General features: G+C 42.9%; 1 protein-coding gene across 1 annotated transcript in view; it reads left to right on the top strand.

Moving 5' to 3' along the window:
- Window positions 1-50: 50 nt before the first annotated feature.
- The window catches only part of LOC128350386 (mitochondrial amidoxime reducing component 2-like), a 41,041-nt gene continuing 19,401 nt past the window's right edge, over window positions 51-21,690 (top strand). Inside the window, exons 1-6 of the mRNA XM_053308638.1 lie at window positions 51-367; window positions 6,194-6,367; window positions 8,736-8,898; window positions 12,989-13,050; window positions 13,127-13,198; window positions 16,734-16,827. Of these exons, the coding sequence (XP_053164613.1) occupies window positions 105-367; window positions 6,194-6,367; window positions 8,736-8,898; window positions 12,989-13,050; window positions 13,127-13,198; window positions 16,734-16,827 (828 nt within the window). The 5' untranslated portion in view covers window positions 51-104. The remainder of the gene's footprint in view (window positions 368-6,193; window positions 6,368-8,735; window positions 8,899-12,988; window positions 13,051-13,126; window positions 13,199-16,733; window positions 16,828-21,690) is intronic.

Here is a 21,690-nt window from a genome sequence, read left to right as displayed (position 1 = left end):
CCTGCTCCTCCTCCTCCCCCCTCCAGGAAGGAGCCGCCTCCTTTATAACTCGTCCGCTCCTTCGTACCGGGCGACTTTTCGCGTCTGCTCTGCTGCTGCTCGCCATGGTCGAGCCCGGCTTCCTCTGGCTGGCCAAGCGCCGGCTCGACTGGCTCTCCGCCGCCGCCGTGGCCGTGCTCATTGCGCTGGGGGCCGCAGCGGCCTGGCACTGGAGGAGGCGGGCTAGTCGTCGGGGCCGGTTGCGGCTGCAGCCCGTGGGGACGGTGTCTGGGCTGTTCATCTACCCGGTCAAGTCTTGCCGGGGGCTGGCCGTCAGGCAGGCTGAGGTCACCGACTTGGGTCTCCGGAGTGGAGACTTGCGCGACAGGTAAGGCGAGGAGAGGAGGGGCCGCCGTGCTTTCCCTGCATCCGAGGTCCGTCCCCACCCTCGCAAGGGGGGGATTGCACAACTCCCTCCTGGAGGACGAAGAGTGGCTGACCTCGCTTCCAAACTCGGGTTTTATGATGGCTTGCAGCACCCCATCTGTTTTCTCCCCCAGCCCGGAAGACTGTGGGCCCGATCCTTTAGACCACCACACGAAGCCACGTTCTGTACATGCCTGCTCTGTTGCTCAAGAGCAAGTCCCTGCTTGCGTTTGAGTTATTTATTATTACTTACATAGCGCCATCCTCTGTGCATGGTGCTTTATGCAGAAGAAGAAGTCGATTCCCTGTCCTAAAGGGGTTCAAAATCTACTAATATTTTAATGTGTCTTTAACGTGTTTTTATCTATGATTTGTATCTTTTTATTAATTTTAAATGTGTTGTGTATTATGTTTTAATTCTGTACACTGCCTAGAGATTTTTATACTAGGTGGGATATAAATTCAATCAATCCGTAATAGGATTGCTGCTTTATATTTATCTTCTGTGTATGTTTACTTTGAGTATGTCCCACTGAAATGAGTGGGACAGTCTCTGAGTAAATGCATAAGATCTTGTGGCATGTGTGGAGTAGTTAATACTCAGATATTCTAGAACTACTCCATGATCTTAAATCAGTATGGTTAAAAACATCCTCCTGACATGCTCATATGAACAGTGATCTTTGAGAAGCACTGCAGTCTGCAAATTACTTATTCCTAGGAGTTCTTAGCCCTGTTTAGGCACTTATGTTGAACCTGTGTGTTCATCTGTCTGTACACTCTTACCTGTCTTTGTGTGAATGATTGTACCTCTGTACAAAACTACCTGTGTATACGAGTGTTGAACATAACGTGTGGATAGGGTTATTGTGTGGCTGGAATCCATAAATCACTTTCTCTGGAGTAATCTGTTTTGGAATGTGAATTTTAAATTGCATCTGTAGTGCTGCAGTTTTAAGCATGAGGGAGTAAGTACTTTCTTCTTAGTAAACATGTAGGATTGCATTGTGAAGTGCTCAAATCCACAGTAGTCCTTCGCTGACTTAAGTTGCAGTAAACTGGTCCAAGGTTAGAGTCAACTGGGAAAACCAAGAAGCTTTTTACAGCATGACTCCTGAGGTTGTGGACAAGCTGCTTTGGACTGTATGTCCTACCAGCTGTTCTCCTGACCCTTGCCTAACTTGGCTCTCTTCATCTGCCAACAGTACAATCAGAGAGGGTCTGGTACATACAAATGCTTCTCTGTGGGAGGGCAGGATGCCTCCTTGCCTTAAGACGTCTATTATTAGACTTTACTTGAAGAAAGCTGCACTGGATCCCTCAGCGTTACTACTACTATTATCTATATACCACTTTTCAACAAAGTTTCCAAAGTAGTTTACATAGCAGAATGAATGAATAAAGAAAGAAAGAAAGAAAGAAAGATGGTTCCCTGTCCCAAAAGGGCTTACAATCTAAAAAAAAGAAACATAAGGGAAATACCAGCAACAGCCACTGGAGGAATGCTGTGCTGGGGTTGGATAGGGCCAGTTGCTCTCCCCATGCTAAATAGAAGAGAACCACCACTTTCAGTTAGCCAGTTATAGACCTGTCTCCAACCTTCCATGGTTGAGCAAGGTGATTGAGAGGGTGGTGGCCTCTCAGCTCCAGGCAGTCTTGGAGGAAATGGATTATCTAGACCCATTTAAAATGGGCTTTCGGGCAGGCTGTTAGGATGAGACTGCCTTGGTCAGCCTGATGGATGATCTCCAACTGGGTATTGTTAATGTGATTCTGTTGATCCTTTTGGATCTCTCAGTGGCTTTTGATACCACCAACTATGGTATCCTTCTGGATTGCCTGAGGGAACATAGGAAGCTGCCATATACTGAGTCGGACCCTTGGTCCATCTAGCGCAGTATTGTCTACCCCTACTGGCAGCAGCTTCTCCAATGCTGCAGGCAGGAGTCTCAGCCCTATCTTAGAGATGCCAGGGAGGGAACTTGGAACCTTCTGCTCTTCCCAGAGTGGCTCCATCCCCTGAGGGGAATATCTTTATTATGTATTTATTTAACATATTTGTATACTGCCCAAAATGCAAGTCTCTGGGCAGTTTACAACAAAACAATAAAAACAAGTAAAAAGGTTAAAACATTACAATTTAAAACTTAGAACAATGTTAAAACTTCTAAAAATCATCAAACTATTAAAACGTATCTAATTAAAAGCCTGGGTGAACAAATATGTCTTGACTGCCTTTTTAAAAGTAAGAGATGGAGAGGCTATTATTTCAGCAGGGGGCGTGTTCCAGAGCCTTGGGGCAGCAATGGAGAAGGCCTGTCCCCCAGTAGCCACCAGATGAGCTGATGGCAACTGCAGACGAACCTCTCTTGATGATCTCAGTGGGCAGTGTGGTACATAGCGAAGAAGACATTCTTTTAAATACCCAGGGCCCAAGCTCATGTCTTACAGTGCTCACATGTAGTCTCCCATTCAAATGCAACCAGGGCAGACCCTGCTTAGCTAAGAGGACAGGTCATGCTTGCTACCACAAGTTTTACAGTTTGGGGTGGTTTACAGTGATTCTGTTCCTACTTCTCTTAATTTAAAAGTTGATATGTCAGCTATGCCAATTTCTGGAGAAAAATGACCTTAAAACAGTGCTTGGTACATATGCTGGTAACCTCCAGGCTCAATTATGGTAATGCGTTCTATGTGTGGCTGCTTTTGAACCTAGTCCGGAAACTACATTTGGTGCAGAACGCAGCAGCCAGACTGGTCTCCGGGATAACCTGAAGAGACTATATAGCACTGATCTTAAAAGAACTGAAATGGCTGCCAATATGTTTCCAAGAAAAATACAAAATGTTGGTTATCCTATATAATAAAAGGCTAAGTGAGTGGCCATGGCTTTGGAACGTTGGGGATCTGCGTCCCTGCCTCCCTGGGCTGTTCTGGGCCTGTGCGAAGCGCAGGCCCAGAAGAGCCCAAGGGACACAGGACCTCAGACACCAGTGTCCCACAGCCACGGGCGGCCATTAGCCGGTGTGTGGCGGCGGGGGAAAGTGGCCGAGGCGGCGGCGGAGCCGCCACCTCGGCCATGAGCTGCGGCACGGCGAGAGGAGGCTGAGGCAACCAGAAGCGGCCGCCCTGAAAAAGGCGAGGGCAATGGTGGCGGGGGAAGACCGAGACGGGGGACAGGGAAGCTGGGCGAGGTGGCGGCGAAGCCGCCAACGAGGCCCCTGCCCGCTCACAGCCGCCGCCGCCGCCTGCTCACCCGCCCTCCCAGCTGCCCAAAATCACCTTCCCCGCTCCCCCCCCAAAAAAGATTAAGGGCCAAAATGGCCCATGAGAAGGTCGCCGCCCCCGCCTATCGCCCTCCCGCCCACCCAGCTGCCGAAGACCACCTTACCCGCTCCAGCCCGAGAGAAAAGAGAGGAGCTCACGAGCAGAGCTCCTCTCTGTGCTAAATCACTGCTCAAACTGCCACTATGGACGCAAAGGACGCCTATTGCGTCCATTGCGACAGTATGGGCAGCAGCTTAACACAGAGAATAGCTCTGTTTCCGAGTTCCTCTCTTCTCCTTCGGGCTGGAGCGGGTAAGGTGGGCTCCGGCAGCTGGGTGCGCGGGAGGGCGATAGGCGGGGGCGGCCACCTTCTCATGGGCCATTTTGGCCGTTATTCATCCACCACCACCCCCCAAAAAAAGTAAAAGCAAAATAAGGAAGAACAAAAACAGAGAACAACAACAAAACAAAAAACAAAAAGAGAGAGGGGACAAGGGTGGGGGGAAGAGACAGAAAGAGAGAGAGAGACAGAAAAGACGGGATAGAAAGCTAGCGCCCGTTATCATAACGGGCTTAAAAATACTAGTTACATATAAAGCCCTTAATCGCTTGGCTCCAGGGTATTTAAGAGAGTGCTTCCTTTGTCAAGAATCCTCCCATATATTAAGATTATCTGGGGAAGTCCAGTTACAGCTACCACCAGCTTGTTTGGTGGCTATTTGGGACTGGGCGTTCTCTCTGGCTGCTCCAGGGCTATGGAATGTATGTAAAGTAAAGTGTGCCGTCAAGTCAATTTCGACTCCTGGCACCCACAGAGCCCTGTGGTTTTCTTTTGGGTAGAATACAGGAGGGGTTTGCCATTGCCTCCTCCCGCGCAGTGTGAGATGATGCCTTTCAGCATCTTCCTATATCGCTGCTGCCTGATAGAGTACCAGCTACAGTACCAGCAGGGATTCGCACTGGCAACCTTCTGCTTGTTGGGCAGTCATTTCCCCGCTGTGCCACTTAAGGTGGAATGTACTCTCTGTTAAAATCCGTTTCTCCATCTCTGGCTGTTTTTTTTTTTTTTAAACCCTTTAAGATCCACCTGTTTTCTCAGGCTTTTAATTATTTTAATTGGTTTTCTGTCATAATTGTGTTAATCATTTTCTCCTATTTTTATATTTGTTATATTTTAAGTTCTGTATACCACCTAGGGATGCATGTCAGGTAGTACAGAAAGGTAATATAGGAATATGATAGATAGATAGATAGATAGATACTGCTTGGGGGCAGCAACTCAAACCAAATTCCACCCTAAAAGTGGAATTTTACATCTCTTCCCATTATGTGGTTTTTTCCTTGTTTGCAATGAAGGAAGAAAGGAAAATGGCAGAAGGTGGAGTCTCCAAGTACTTTATTTTGCGTGATCATCTATGCATCTCAAGAAAACACTAGGGACTAAATCCTTGATTCTTTTCTTAGAAGCCAGTCATTTGAACTGGTGCAGTTTGGATACTAGTAACAGTCATGTCTTCGAGACCTGTTCCACTCCTCTATACCTTTTTTTTTTTTTTTAAGGAAAATTTGTGTGGGTGGAAGGGAAGGTTATAAAGACTGTTTATCTAATGGTGGATGATCTGATATAGTTCCATCAGCTCTGGGCCTTCCTGGTATGCCAGCTGAGATTCTACTTGGAGAAGTCACTCCTGACCTCAGTCACCTCATGCATTGGTGACATCTAGATTGGATTAGTGCAAATGTGCTCTACATGAAGCTGAAGACAGTTCAGAAGCTTCAGCTGGTCTGGAATGCTGCCACAAGGATGCCTGTGGGCATTGATAGCTTCTTGAGCATTACACCCATCCTGCAGCAGCTTCATTGGTTGCTAGTCGGCTTCAGGGCTAGATCCAAAATGGCTGGTCACCACATCTTGTGGCAGAGGATTCCACAAGTGAATTATGCGTTGTGTGAAAAAGATGCGTTGTGTGAAAAAGATGCAAAATATCACGAACACTGAAGAGCAGTGTTGAATAGCAACCCAATTCTTCACTTTCTGTCATATCGGGGCAGCCCTTTCTTGAGGCAGGGTGAAGCAGTTGCCTCCGGTGTGGGGAGGGGTGGCAAGTGCCAGGTCCCTTCTGCCACAGGCACCACCCTGCCACTTGCTGCCACTGCCCTTCCTCACCCCGCGGGAGCACGCTGTTCACTTCTCCTTCCTTGCCATGCTTGGGCTTGTTTCTCCTCCTGCACCCCCCTGCTTAAGCTAGGAATGCCCCTGTCATCACTGCCTGGTTTGCTGGTATAGTCTGCAGGTCCTTGCATGCCACTCCTGCTGCCTTGGCCGCATGGCCTGGGAATGCTGAGAACTTGTCCATGGATGGAGGGTGTGTGTGTCCTATTCTCCTCCTCCTCCTCAACAGCAAAATCTCTTGGACCGGTCCTGCTGCCATAGTCAGCTGCATGTTACGGGAGCTGGCTATGCAGAGTTTAGTTAACTTTCACCAATACTTACTGTGTTGTGGTCTGTTTTTAACTTCAGGTGTTGGCTTGTGATAAAGGAAGATGGACATACGGTGACTGCACGGCAGGAGCCTCGGCTGGTGTTGATTTCTGTGTCCAGTGAAGATGGCTGTTTGATTCTGAGAGCTCCAGACATGGAGGATCTCCGTATTCCCGTCAAACTATCAAGTAAAAATCCAGTGCAGAATTGCAGGTGCTTGACACTCTCCCCTTCTGTCAGCCTCTCGCATGCTTCCAAACGGCAGCTAGAGACGTTCTGGTATTAATTGCTTTTAGCAGAGAAGTTATGATACTCATTGTTTTTAGAAGTCTTCCTTTGCTTTAAAACGCCCATGTGTGGCCTTGTCAACGTTGGCAAAGAGACTTCTATTGTCTGTACGTTTCACTGACATAACAGCACTGGGTTCCGAAGGGCCGTGGGGCACTGCCCCCCCCCAGACCACGTCTTCACCACAACACATGGGTGTATGCATAACACACACACACACACACACACACACACACACACACACACACACTCCCTAATGCCCCCAAATAAGTTACTTAAAACTGAGGTGCTAAAACAGGCTGTCATTCCATTGCCATCTTGGCTCCGCCTCACACTGAGCACTGATATGGTTCTGCCTCTGGGTGGATTATTTGATGCCCTGCCAGGTGTTGGCCTGGCTACTCACATCCAGTTGCTGACAGCAGCACTGCAAGAGGAGTGCTGCCCAAGCCTCCTCTTTGGGCCCTGGCTTACCATGTGATGGTGGCAGTAGGCAATGCTTTTAGCGGTGACACCGTTTTCACGGGTCCATGTCCTGTCGCCCCGTGTCAGAAAATGGAAAGTTTTAAATGCTGCTGAGAGAGCATCTGCTGCTGCTCCTACCATAGTGGGGAGGTCTGGTAACTGCTGACACTCTAGTCAGTCCGGCTGATTAAACCAAGCTGTCCCTGTGTAACTGACCTGAAGTTTTTGAGCCTTTTAAAGCTATTGGCAGAGTTTCTATAACGGTGCTTCCGTATGTGTATGGATCCTTATACATTTGATGCTTGGTTGCTTTAGAAGAATGAATGCTTGGTGAAAGGGTAGCGTTGTAGTGACATGTATGTGCCCAGTCTCAAGGAGTTACCACAAAGTATATTGAAGTATATACCTCAAAAAAGTGGTACATCTGCTGGTAACCTCCAGACTGGATTACTGCGATGCGCTCTATGTGGGGCTGCCCTTGTATGTAGTCCAGAAACTACAGTTGGTCCAGAATGCGTCAGCCAGGTTGGTCTCTGGGTCATCTCGGAGAGACCATATAACTCCTGTATTGAAGGAGCTACACAGGCTGCCGATAAGTTTCTGGGCAAAATACCAGCTGTTGGTTATAACCTATAAGGCTTGGGCCCTGGGTATTTAAGACAACGTCTTCTTCGTCATGAACCCTACAACCCATTGAGATCATCGGGAGAGGTTTGTCTGCAGTTGCCACCGGCTGGTCTGGTGGCCACTCAGGGACGGGCCTTCTCCGCTGCTGCCCTGAGGCTTTGGAATACACTCCCTACTGAAATAAGAGCCTCCCCATCTGTGACAGCTTTTTAAAAGTCTTTAAAGACGCATCTGTTCACCCAGGCTTTTAATTAATATTGTTTTAATGGTTTTAATGCTGTTTTAAAATATTATTTTAAAATTTTAAAATTGTTGTAATGTTTTAAGCTTTTTTGCTTTTGTTTTAACTAATGTTATACTTTTTCTGTTTTTATTTTGTTGTAAACCGCCCAGAGATGTAAGTTTTGGGCAGTATAAAAATATGTTAAATAAATAAATAAATAAATAAATAAATATTTCCCCTAATGGGGCAAATAGTAATTTGGCAAGGTCGATTTTCATTAGGAACATAGAATGTTGAAAAGAATTAATCACCCCTCCCCCTATTACCACAGCACTGTGTTTCTGATCCACATAGGAATCCCCCATAGCTGCTTTTAAAAGATATTTAAAGAGACAGGAGATCAGTTTATAGGTATCTGAAGTCTCTTGTTGAGGCAGATTGCTGTCCCAGAAACATGGCTTCCATGAACTTACTCTGGTGATTCTTTTCTTGAGTAAACTGCTTTGACACACACAGCTAAATACCACATGCATCTTTACGGCTATGGCTGAGCTCAGAGTGGAGGCCCCAAAAGCTACTTTATTTTTTCTTTCCCTCTGTTTGACACTAAACCACTCCCACTGCAGTTGCTAACCCGTTCCTTCCCATTTCTGTTGTTAGTGCAACTACTGAATGATTCCCCTTTCTACATAAGAAAATTAAAATGCCATCACCACTATTTTGGCCTTTAATTGAATGCTATCTAGCATAAGAGGGTTTTAGGAGTTTTTAATTATATTCATTTGAAACTTGTGGTTTATTCTGATGTAGCTCACAATATATAGTGATGTTTACTACATTAATGAGTTTATAGTATAGATAAGAAATGAGGGGTTTTTTAATCACATGTTGCTGTTTACAATACTGCCCTGTTACGAGATGAGAATAATTTTAGTGGTTAGCAGAGAGTATGCTGATACCTCTTACATAATCTTTTAGGTTGTTTGGCTTTGATGTCCAAGGCAGAGACTGTGGAGAAGAGGCAGCTCAATGGATTACAGCCTTCCTGGACACTCAGCCATACCGTCTTGTTCACTTTGAATCAAACATGTTTCCAAGGAATTCAAAAGATTTGCTGGAACCTTTTCGAACCAGTGATAAGGTCAGATATCAGCTTTGTAATTGCTCTCGGACCGTGTCACATTTAGTTTTCTAGAGAGACATGGAAAGGAAATAAAATAATAGTATTGAGAAGCTGTAGGTTTTTCCCTGTATATTCTCTCCTAGCTCTCAATGAATTTAGAATTCTCTTCCTCTCTGTTTAAAGGTATTGGTCATGTGGTATGAAAAAGAAAAGGGTTTAGGAAAATAAGTTGTACAGGCAGTTTGATGCCAAAAAAAAACCCTCTGTTACAAACTTGAAATAACTGATATTTCCTTTCAGATCTTTCTGAAGGTTGGAGCAAAGGGTTTTCATTATATATAGTAGACTGTGCCACTGGAAGAATCTGTTTCTATTAGATATGGCAAGGGTCCCTCATTGTAAAGTTCTTCACTTGATTATCCTTTCCCACAGTTTTAGCTTTCCATCTTTCATCTCTGTTTTCAAAATTCTGCCTGTTCATATGGGAAACCCAACCTTGTAGGACATCTAACAGTTGCTATCAATTATCACAACACCAACACCAGGGTACTTAAGAGAGTGCCTCCTCTATCATGAACCCTGCCCTCTTATTAATATAATCTGGGGAGATCTGATTACAATTGCCATTGATTTGTTTGTTGGTGACTCAGGACCAGGCCTTCTCTGTGGCTACCCCAGGACTTTAGAATGCAAAATAAGTGCTTCTCCATCTCTGATTGCTTTTTAAAAGACCCTCAAGACACACCTGTTTTTTCAGTCTTTTAATTAAAATTAATTGTAAACTTTTTTTATTCAATGAAATTGCTTGAATTGTTTTGTGTCTGCTCTGTTTTATATTTGTTGTATTTGGATTATGTACACTACCTAGATATAAAAATATCAGGCAGTATAAACATGATAAATAAACAAACATTCAAACTAACCCTCCAACTATGTGCTGGGTTTCCATCATGTGAGGTGGGTGAGCAATTTCCAGCTACTTCCCCTCCTTTCTTCTGCAACTGCCTGTGCAGAACTATGCCTGTGCCTCCTGAAGTGATGTCCCTGATGGTTGGGGGACCTTCAGGGAGATAGTTTTGGGAGACACAGGCAGCTGCAGAAGGAAGGGGGGGTTTGCTGAAAATCACTCCTCCTCCCTTATGAAATGGGAAACCCTGGTGCCAAATTCATTGTCAGAGGATTGTTCTAGACATTGGCCAATTATCATAAGACCCCATTGTTAATGATAAACTGCTATCCAAAAAAACCAGCTAGTCCTGTTTTAAGTGAGAGGTGTTCCTCCAACACTGTTCTTCGATAAGTGGAGCATCTTCCTTATGAGGCATGGCTACAGCATCTGGGGCTTTTTAGTTTGGAAAAGAGGCAATTACAGGGAGACATGATAGAGGTGTATAAAATTATGCACGGAGTAGGGAGAGAGGACAGAGGGAATTTTTTCTCCCTCTCTCACAACACTAGAACCAGGGATCGATGAAACTGATGGCCAGGAAATTTAAGTCTGACAACAGGAAGTACTTTTTCACACAGCGCATAATGTATGGAATTCTTTGCCACGGGATGTGGTGATGCTTGGATGGTTTTTATGGGGGCTTTGACAAATTCATGGAGCACAGGTTTATCTACTAGTTTGGGGTTATAGGCCACCTCCAGCGTCAGAGGCAAGATTACTTTGAATATCGGTTGCAGGAGAGCAACAGCAGGAGAGATGGTGTGCCCTTAGCTCTTGCCTGTGGGTTTCTCAGAGGCATCTGGTGGGCTGCTGTGGGAAACAGGATGCTGGACTGTGGGAAACAGGATGCCTTGAGGCTGATCCAGCAGGACTGTTCTTCTTCTTCTTCTTTTTTAAGTGTGTTGAGGATTGCAGCTGCCATTACAACTCTTCATTTAATATATAGATATGGAAGTACCCATCAGACTACCTGTTTAGATTAGATATGACCACTTTCAGGGAGCTGTTTTTTTCTTTAGATAGTCATCTAGGGACTACTGCCATATAATCCGATTACCCTCACAGGGGAGTTGGTGGTTCTCTAGTATTCTCAGAGTAGCTATTGAACAAGGCATTACATTAAAGTGTGACACATTCCTGTCTGAAATAATTTTCAAAACAAAATTTTAAGTGATTTGGGATCAAGTATTTTAGGGAACCTTGATTAAAATGTGGAAGGGCTACCAGAGGCCAGAAATAAGTACTCCGTCTGAGGGCTGCCTTCAGTTTATAGTATATTAGTTTGCCATCCTGGTTTATATGCATTTGAGGGGTGGGGTTGGCCTTACAGCTTGTCCTTTTTGAATGTGTATCTCCAGATTATGTATTCTGACTGTAGTCCAGTTATGCTCCTCTCTGAAGCTTCTGTGGAAGAGCTAAATTCCTGACTGAAGAAGAAAGTTAAAATGCATAACTTTAGGCCAAATATTTTGGTCACTGGCTGTGGTCCTCATGAGGAGGTAATGAATACCATTGCACTTGTGTATGCATGTGAATATTTAATGGAAGTGACTGAGTCATAGATAAATACTAATTCGTTGTTTATGTAATCTAGTCAGGAGAAAGCTAGGATTTTCAAATAAACTATGAAGTTAGTAGCCTACTTTCAGTTAAAACTGAGTAGAAGTTGGGTACATAGTGTGGTGCTGCTGAAGCAATTACCTCTGGAATGGCATGAAACCAAACCATTATTGAGCTATTTTCCTGATAACTTCTTTCTGCTTGAACTACCATGTCTGTAAAACAGAAGTTATTTAGTGTAGGCACATTTATCAATCTGGGCTATCAGATATTTAACAGAATTTACTTGAATGCCATCATTCAATGTAAATGTCTCATTCAAATTCATTTTTACTGTTCTGAAGATTGAATATTGCTTATATCTTCCACTTAATCAAAATGTTGTGGTTTAGCCAAAGGCCACACACAAAAAAGTCTCAAGCAGGTTAAGTAAACAGTTATTTGGCTTTTGTTTTTTTTATGTTCTCACATTGAATAATGAGACTTGTAAGTATGTATGAAGAAGTGGTGTCTCTCAGGGAGGTCAAGGAGTTGCCAAATATGAGTTACAGTATGGTCTTTTGAAGCTGTACTTTATGAAATAAAGTTAATTTCCATATTTAGTGTGTGTTGTAATAGTAAAGTACCAGTTCTAGCAAGCACAATATGGAATATTTTGAATTTCTTGCCACAGTAAGAGCAGGATTCAGTTATCAGCCAGGTTGCACTTACCCGTGCTTATTTTATCTACATTAGTTATAAATATAAAAGTAATATCTCTGAAAGGTAACTAATTCTGTGTGTATCTCCAAATATCTGGAGAGGACAAAAACCTTTAAATCAGTAATGTCTTCAACAACACCATAATCTCTCAAACTCTAATATTCTTTGTGTTTGCAGCTGGTTTTCCTGTGTCTGAAGCCTTTCCTGTTCCTGTATGTACAAAGGGGTGTATGTGTGTGCTGGAGAACACTTTTTTCCCATCATCTTAAGGATATTCACACACGCAGCCTAACCCAGGCTAGGGCAGTGGGGCTTGGTGCACAAGGGCAGCACCAGGATCAACCTCATTCCCAGGGAACGAGGTTGATCCTGGTGCTGCCCCTGTGTACCAAGCCCCACTTCTAAACCTGGCATTTAGCTGAGGATAAGCAAGCCTGTGGTTTGCGTAACCTCGGCCAATAGTTGTTTGGGCGGTTGCTGCTAGGTTAAACAGCTTCCCCTTGGCCTGCCGCCATTTCCCTCACTGAGCCAGGGGGAAGGAGTGGCCATGCCAAATGTGGCGGCTGCTCTAACGGATGCAGGAGGGGAGAAGTCCTCCCGCTCCCAAGGTCTCCCTCCGCCGCACCACTTCTCATGTGGGAGCATGGAGGGGCAGATGGTGGCTGCTTGTCTGCCAGGAAGACCCTTCCGGCTAATCTGCCAGGAAGACCCTAACCCCGCAGCCTGCCCTCTCAGTCCCTCCCCAGCGAGGTCATGTGAAAGACCTCAGGATAAACTAAAATATTACAAATTAGTACCAAATAGGAAGTATCGTTATTTTATATGTTTCAGAACTTATTGGTGGCAAATGAAATAAAATAACGGAAATGCAAACGTGACGCTGTTATATTTTCTTAGGATGCATGGGATGAGATTGTAATTGGAAGTGCAGAAATGAAAGGGGCAATGGCCTGCCCAAGGTAAGCATTTTTTAAAACTGCATTTGAGTGCAAAAGTAAAGTCACGGTTTATCTCACTGTCTTTTTATTGTTGTAGATGTATTTTAACAACTGTTGATCCAGACACTGGGATTATGGACAGAAAAGAGCCTCTTGAAACCTTGAAAGGGTAACTAAATATTGGTGTTCATTTTTTCATTTCTTTGGAGATAGGCCAGGGCTTATCATATGCAATTCTTTTTTTAAAAAATAAGAGATGTTATATAAGAATTATGTTCCATGTGACTATGATGAGGAATCCTGGTCCCCCGCCCTGCCCCCATTTGAACTGTGGGAATAATCTGTGCAAATCTGTAGTACGACCAGACCTTTATCCATAAAGGGAAGCATTTTACTTTATGAAATGAAGTGATTCAAAGAAGAAAATGGAAAACCATTCTCTTGATACTGGACTTAGTTTCACTTCCTGAATTGTCCATTCTCTGTGTTCACAAGTCATTTGATTAACAGATTTTATATTTGCAGTCAGTCAGTCTTTATTACAGTCTTTGACCAATATCAGAACATTAAAAAATTTAAACATAGCCATATTAATAACATATCTGTACACTGGATCTAACTGTCAGCGAGCAGAGTGTGTCGAACTTGTACTGCAGAACAACAGAATTTTGCAACACTGTATGTGATAGACGGATTCACATCTGTTAACAAATATTTGACATAGAATCCGTCCAATTGTCCTGGCAGGTTATGTAAAACAGGGTCAATTAACCTTCACCTAAGGCCTATGTAAAAGACATACCACAGGAGCACATGTTCAACTGACACAATCTTCTCAGAGTTATGGGGGCAATATCTCTGCTCAATTGGAATTCTGCTATATCTCCCAGCCAGTAGTTCCAAAGGGAGGGCATTCATACGGGCCCTTGAGAAGGCCCATCTATGTTTAGGGAAGGTGAGGAGAAATAGATAATCTGCTGGGCGAGTTCTCATCCCACCACTGAGCAGTTCGAATGACCTAGATGTCCTCAACAGGTCATTCTGAAACTCAGTATCCCAGATCCTTTGTTTAATAAGTTCTTTGGCCCTGACCAATCCACAGAGAGGATTGCCTTAGGTGAAAGACCGTAGGTACGGAGTTTCCTAACACAATTCTCCCACTAGCTCGAGCAGTGCCTATCCAGTAATAACAAGGGAAGGAGACTAGAGGACATTAAGCTGATTCTTGCCCAGTTTATTAATATTAGATACCAAGCTCTGGCCTCTATCGAGATAAACACCCACTTCCAGTCTCAGAGTGGCATTAGAAAAACATCTGGGGGCAAAAAAATAATGTTCTTAAGAACCTGGCTTGGACCCGCTCCAGGAGGGAATAGTTGGCATAGGGTCCCAGCTGTGCCCCATATAACGTTTGAGCCATCGACTTCACCTTGAATAAGTTGATGACAGCTGGAATGAACATCCCTCCTTGCCGCCTGTGGAAGTTGAGAGCTGCTGACGCACTTCTCTGTGCCTGAGCAGCAGCGTATCTAATTTGGGTGGTCTTCATCCCAGAATCCTGAAATATGACCCCCCAATACTTAAAACATTTAACTTGCTCTATATCAGGATTGCCAACCCTCCATTTATATATATATATTTCTCCTATTGGAGAAGACCAAGATTTTAGTTTTCTGATCATTAATGTCCAATTGCTCTTCCTTGCAATAGAGGGCTAAGCCCTTAAGAGCTCTTCTCATCCCCAGGACAAAATGACTGTGTCATCTGCCTATAAAAGAACAGGAAGCTGTCTGTCTGCCAACTTTGAGGCATATATATTTAAGCCTTGAAGGCACTTGATTAAAGAGTTAACATAGATATTGAAGGGGCCAGAATGCACCCCTGCTTGATCCCCCAATGACTTGCAGTAATTTATGTCCTGTGAGCTTGTTGACATACTTTTTTTCCTTATTAAAAACTCCAATGATCTAATGCTTATGCCTGAGCCAATAAATTAGTACTCAGAGCATATCAACTGTCTGCCTGTCAGCATAAGCTGTGATAACAATAATTTGTAGGTAGATATGGTGATGAGATATTTAGGACCAAAATGGTTTTCTTAGCTAAGATTTGAATTAATATTCTTGCAAATGTCCTAAGACTTCGATGAACTCCAATCTTTTTTTGTTAATATGGCAAGCCCATAATACAAGGTAAACCTGAAATATCAAGAAATGCCTGTCCCTAAAATAATTTGTTTCATTTCCCCTAATTATTTGCACAATAGTCCTTATCAAACAGCACACTAGGAATGTGCACGAACCGGTTTGGTGCTTTGCCTGAGAAGTGCTGAATCGGTTCAAACTGGCTCAACAGAGCGGGAGCAGTTCCCTTAAAAAGCAGGTAAGGAGCTCCTTACCTGCTTTTTAAGAGATCCTCTCCCTGCCCCCCCCCCCACCGGCAGGTGCATGAACTACTAAGTATGTTTAAGATTGCTGTCTCTCTTCTTAATAGAGCAGCCCCCATTTTGGAAACAGAACAACCTGGTCCTTAATGCAATTAAAGCAACTCCTTGCTACTGACTGAATTGGCACCCTCCGTGCCCATTCTGCTTTATGCCCCTACCAGATAGTACTGTCTCTCCTATTCAGCTCCCGCAGCCTGCCTATTGTCACCCAGGAAACCTCAGAAACCCCCTCTGCCTTTTTTGTTTCTTTTGTTTCAACCCTTATCAAACTAAACCCCCTAACTTGACTTTCAGAAGCAGGTTTGCTGGCATTCTGCTCACATCCAGCCCCAACTGAGTGCCTCTTCTTGCACCTTCCCTGCATCCCTGAACCTGGTTTGTGGCACCTTCAGTGCCCAAGGTCTGCTTTGAATCTTGAAAGAGGGTACCTGCCAAGTTTCCAAATGCCCCCTTGAATTAGGTGGCAACCCGGTAATTTTGGAAGCCAGCCCAGCGTTCCCTTTTGAGGTTTTGTTTCTGCTCAGCAGAACAAGAGTCATAAATGGTTCTTTTTCTCTCTTTCCCTCTTTCCTCATGCTCCTTTATGTCAGTCATCCCCCTATTCTCCCCCGCCATAACTGAAACAGCTTTCAGGCCCATTCTGTTCTATCCATTTTACTAGCCAGTATTCAATATCTGATTACTGTGGTGTTCTCGTCTAATAAAGCTTGATTCTTTTGAAAAGTCTTGGCCAAGACTTTGCCTCTTAGGGTATATTATAATGAAATTACAAGTTTGTTAATTTTGTGCTGGCTAATCTGGGCCCACTCTACCAGACAGGTAACTGTTTGCTTCCCCAGCTGGTCAAAATTGGCTTCAGATGGGAATCGTTTCCCTAGCATTCAAATCTCCTAGATTCAAAGTAATTTTCCCAGAATTGATTGATTGTCTGCCCTGGACACACAAACAAGGTGCATATGTCTATATGAAACACAGGTCTGAGCAAATCTCTTTTTTGAATGCAACCTGTTTACAAGTAATGTGCTTCCGTTTGGTAGTCTAAGAAGATGCATTGTGTCTCTGTGGTGTCTTCTCTACCCCCAAGATGAGTTGTAGTTTCTGTGACTGCCAAATTAGTGTCAATATGAGACTTAATATATGTATAGAAATCCTGTATGTTTGTTGCCTTAAAACAAAGATGCTTTTATAACCACTTATTCAAAAAGGAGCACATTAACTATTTTGTAGATAACTTACCATGATTTCATTTTCCCTGCAGTTACCGCACTTGTGATCCTTCTGAAAAGCATATATACAAATCAAGCCCTCGCTTTGGGTGGTACTTTGGAATTGACAAGAAAGGAATTCTTCAGGTTGGAGATCTTGTGTACAAGATTATTCAGTGATGGAGATGCATCCCAAATAGCAAATGTTCTTCTGTATAAGTGCCTTTTCCCCAAACACTGTACCTAAAATAATTATAACACATACTTCCTATCTTGCATTCAGCAATCATGAATTCAGCATTTTACTATGAAGTGCTATGATCCTGAGGTTTGGAGATGATGATGATGATGATGATGATGATACAGCAATAATTAATAAGCATGCCTTTTGCTAGTAAGATGTATGTGATCTGATCCCTTTCAGAATTCAGCTTTTTATTGTTATAAGTGGATTAATGAGAGCTCATTGGGGAAAGTAGTCCTATCAGTGATTGATTTTTTTCACTTTTCAATTTGTTGGCACTCTGGTTCTAAACACACTACTTGGAAATCAGTCAATCCCATTGATATTTAGTGGGATTTTGGTTTTACATAATACTTTCAAGACTAGAATGGCAAAAGTAAGAAAACAGAGAAATATCTTCAGTACTTTCATTACAGCATCCGTCCACATTATGTGTGTTGCAGCTCATTCACAGTGATGATCAGTTTACAAGCATAGTTAAAGCTTTCTAATCTTCAAGACATAATTAGAATCTTCATGGGGGGGAAACTGGCCTGAATTCTGCCATCCATCTAGAAGAGATTTAACAAAGATCCTAGTTAAGTGAAATTGTCACATTGTAAGTGATCTATTTTAGGGAAATAATATGTATGTATTTTTATACAAGTGTTCCTTTGGCATGTTCTTACTGGACAGAAGCAACTGAGAAATCCTGTGTCAGAAATATGCAATCCTATTTTTCTACAACTGCTTGTTTTACAACTGCTTGTGAAGTAAACTTATATATGAAATTATGGAGTCTTGAGGCAGACTTAATATGTGCAATCTATATAGCTTCTGAACTCTGGAAAAAGCAGATGGTATTTGTTTTGCTGTGCCAGTGGTGCTCCTCGGTTTTCCTTATGTTTTGGAGTGTTTAGCAAAATACTCTTCCAGTAGCAGCTCTGTACAATTAGACTAGGAGAGAAGTGATTTACAGTAGGCTGTAGCTTTTGGTGCACTTATTTGGATATAAGCTCTGCTGAACACTCGGGAAATGTCCCATGCCCTTTACTTAACACAATTCAGCTGAACACAACAGGACATAAATGAGCAGACATGCACAGAATCTGTTAACATCATACCTGAAATCTATGCAGTCCTCTGTCTTCAATATTAATGTGACAGCTTTCTCTCCACTTGGGTATAGAAGCCACCAGATTTAATAGCTATTGGTAGCTTCTTGAATGTCTTGTTGAAAAACAAGAAAACTCAAATATTGCAGTAGCCTTTTTACAAAATTGATCCAATTTTTTAAAAAAACCCTAACTAATTATGGGGAAAAAATTGGTCGATTCTGTGAGAAAAGCACAAGGGCTAGTTTTAAATACAGGTGCTAGTTTTAAATACAGGCGCTCATAAGTTTCTATATCTAGAGATGTACATATCAGGCGGTATAAAAACATGACAGATAGATAGATAGATCTACAGAACAAATAACCATGGGCTTCTATTTTTGTCATGAAAGAATTATATGGATGGCCAGCTCTACAGCTGTTGACAAAAGAAATTTACCAGGTAAACAAAGGCAAGCTTTGATGGCAATAGAAATTCTTGCAAAACTTTGTACTAGTAGTCATGTAGAACTGAATCAAAAGTTTGTGTGTGAGGTGTAATTGGGCTCAAAGTACACACACTGTATTTGTTGTCTCTGTAACTTACCAGAAAGGACTCAACAGATTGTAGCAATATTGTGTAAATGTTTACCTCTGAACTTTACCATAGTAGCTTTTTGTTGCCCTAGGGGGCAGCCTGTGTGATGAAAGACGCTAATACTAAATTTTCAGTGAAATACTTTAACTCAGAAAATTGTCATTGAGAAAGGAAACTAGATGATCTTGAAACTACATTTTAAAGTGCAATTTGCTATCCCCCACCACCCGCAAAGCAATCATTTGAAAATAGACTGATTTCAATGTAATTATACCAGTAAAAAAGCAATCATGCATTTTGTCATAAAGCCATATATGCTTGCAGTAGTCCTGTGAAGCTTAATAAGTTATCAAACACCTAGTGCAATACTTTGGCAAAACAATAGCAACAAACAGCTACCTGTGATTGATCTGTGACCCAAGGCAAAAAGCTAATTGACTTGTGTACAAGGGATGTTGCAAAGCTATGAGCATGGTTGTGAAACTCAACCAATGCAACACCATCATGATAATCTTATGAGTCAGATGTGGGTGAAAAGTTCTTTTTTATTTATTTTATTTACTTAACATATTTGTATACTGCCCAAAACAATATACAGAGAATACAACTGGGCAGTTTACAACAAAACAATAAAAACAACAAATAAAAAGGTTAAAACGTCACAACAATTTAAAAGATTAAAACTATTTAAAAAATCAAACAATTAAAACAGTATCAAATTAAAAGCCTGGGTGAACAAATGTGTCTTGACTGACTTTTAAAAAGTCAGTCACCATTTTAAGACTTGTGTCCAGTTGATCAGGGATCCCCCCTCTAAAACCTTATCTGACAGCTTGCGTTCAGTACAAGACCTCCTCCTACGAACATGTGAACATGATGATTTCCATGCCTGTTATGAGCTTCTTTTTTGACACAACTACCACAGTGCTGGTAGGGGATCTCTTTCATGCAAACTTGCATGCTGGGATGCCAGTTTTGAAAATTACGTGCCACCTGCAACCCTGTGATCACAACCCAATATTTATTTAATTCACTGTTATTCAGAATACACCACTTTCCAATAAAAAGTTCACAAACCAGTCAAGTAGCAAAAGGAAGATAGTTCCCTGTCCCAAAAGAGCTCATACTTGAAGATGAAAGTTAGGGGAGACACCAGCAGCATCCCCTGGAAAATATGCTGTGGTAGAGTGGTAAACTCCTCCTGTATTCTACCAAAGACAACCACAGGGCTCTGTGGAGTCGAAACCCACTGGATAGCACACTTTACTTTAGAATGAGCAGAGCGGTTTAGTGAGCTACCACTTTAAAAGCTATGCAGTACTGAGGTATATCCCAACCGAGTGGGGACTAAAATCAGGTCCTAAACAATGGCTATGTACTGGAGAAGCTTACTGGTAGCCAAGAGATTAATACTGCCATGATGGAAATCTCCCACTCCTCCTAGGAGTGAGGAATGGGTGCATGACTTGCTCGCATTAGCTGCACATGAAAAATGGGCCCTCATAAAAGTAAATAAACTACATGAATGATCAGAAATCTGGGACAACTTTATAAAACTATTCTTAGAATAATTTAAAAACACAAACAAAAAACAACCCAAAACACCTTTTCTGATTTACCCACATCTCTTGGTTCAACGGTGTGTATCTCCTTCTCTTCTCCCTCCCCTCCTGATCCCCCTCTTCTTCTCTCTTTCCCCCCATCTCTCCTTTCTTTCCTCACCTCCCTCCCCCAGCACAGCACAAAGGCTGGCTAGAGGAGAAGTCGGGGATGGGTTGGGGCAGATGGGGGGAAACAGGGAAGATACACAAGGTAAAAAACAACAACATAAAAAGCTGCCTCTTTGCCAAGAACTACTATATTAATTCAAATACATGTGCCAGAACACCATCATCACAGAGCAAGGGACAACACACACATATTCCTTCCACGCCGTGCAGCATTAAGCACTGCTGTGAGAATATCTTGAAAGTTCTTAAATTCCTGAGCGATTGCTGGGTTCTTCTGATACAATCAGTATCTGCTTAGCATGCAGATGTTTCCAGGTTCAATCCTTGGCATCTCCCGTTTGGGCTGGGAAAGACTCCTGCTTGAAACATTGGAGTGCTGCTGCCGCCAGGCAGTGTAGAGTGTTTCTCAACCTTTTTGGAGTCAAGGACCGCTAAATTCTTCATGCAGAGTTTCAAGGACCGCTACATTCTTCATGCGCAGTTTCCTGGACCAGCAGTTAGTAAAGGGGTTTCAAGTCTATCTATCTATCTATCTATCTATCTATCTATCTATCTATCTATCTATCTATCTATCCATCTAACAGACTTCTATACTGCCCAAAACTTGCATCTCTGGGCAGTTTACAATTAAAATAATATAAGCATTAAAATCATTAAATTTGGAATCTTTTGCAAACATGGAATATTAGGGGTTCTCAACCTTGGGTCCCTCAGTTAAACTCCCATAACCCCCAACCACAATGGCATTTGGCCATTATGGCTGGGGTTATGGGAGTTGAAGTCCACCCACATCTGGGTACCCAAGGTTGAGAACCCCTGAATCTAAAAGCCTGGGTGAACAAATTTGTCTCCAGTATGTCTTCAGTATGTGTGGGGTGGGGGTGCTTGTGATTATTCAATGGAGAGGGGATGTTGGGCCATTAGAAAAATTCAAAAGCTACATGGGGCCAATGAAAACAACACACAAGCAAGCTTTTGAATTCCCCAAAATGCTTCGTCAGGCTGGATGTCAAGCAAAGCAAAAAGGAGCTGAGGAGAGGAGAGCTGGGCAAGTTCAGTAGAGCCGGAAATCTACAGTTTAACCCTCTCATGATTGAGGTGGAGTTTTAGCACGAGTTGTGTAGTCGCAGGGCTGGATCCAGACGACGTTAGTCAGGACCACCCACTGAAATTAATTTAGTCATCTCTCATTTGTGTCAATGCTGCTTGGTCATGATCACCTGGCTTGATCTGGATCCTGCTCTTAGATGTGCACTTTGTGAGGCGGACCTAATGAAACCCGCGCAGCTCCTCCAAAACTCTTTCAAAATGGTTACATGGCAGGTGCTGGGAATGGGGTTTTTTTTAATGATGAAAGAAAATGTG

Source organism: Hemicordylus capensis, chromosome 1 (genome assembly GCF_027244095.1).
Source record: "Hemicordylus capensis ecotype Gifberg chromosome 1, rHemCap1.1.pri, whole genome shotgun sequence".
Lineage (NCBI taxonomy): Eukaryota > Metazoa > Chordata > Lepidosauria > Squamata > Cordylidae > Hemicordylus > Hemicordylus capensis.
Note: the sequence above shows the minus strand (reverse complement) of the source record. Positions and strands in the feature narration are given on the sequence as shown.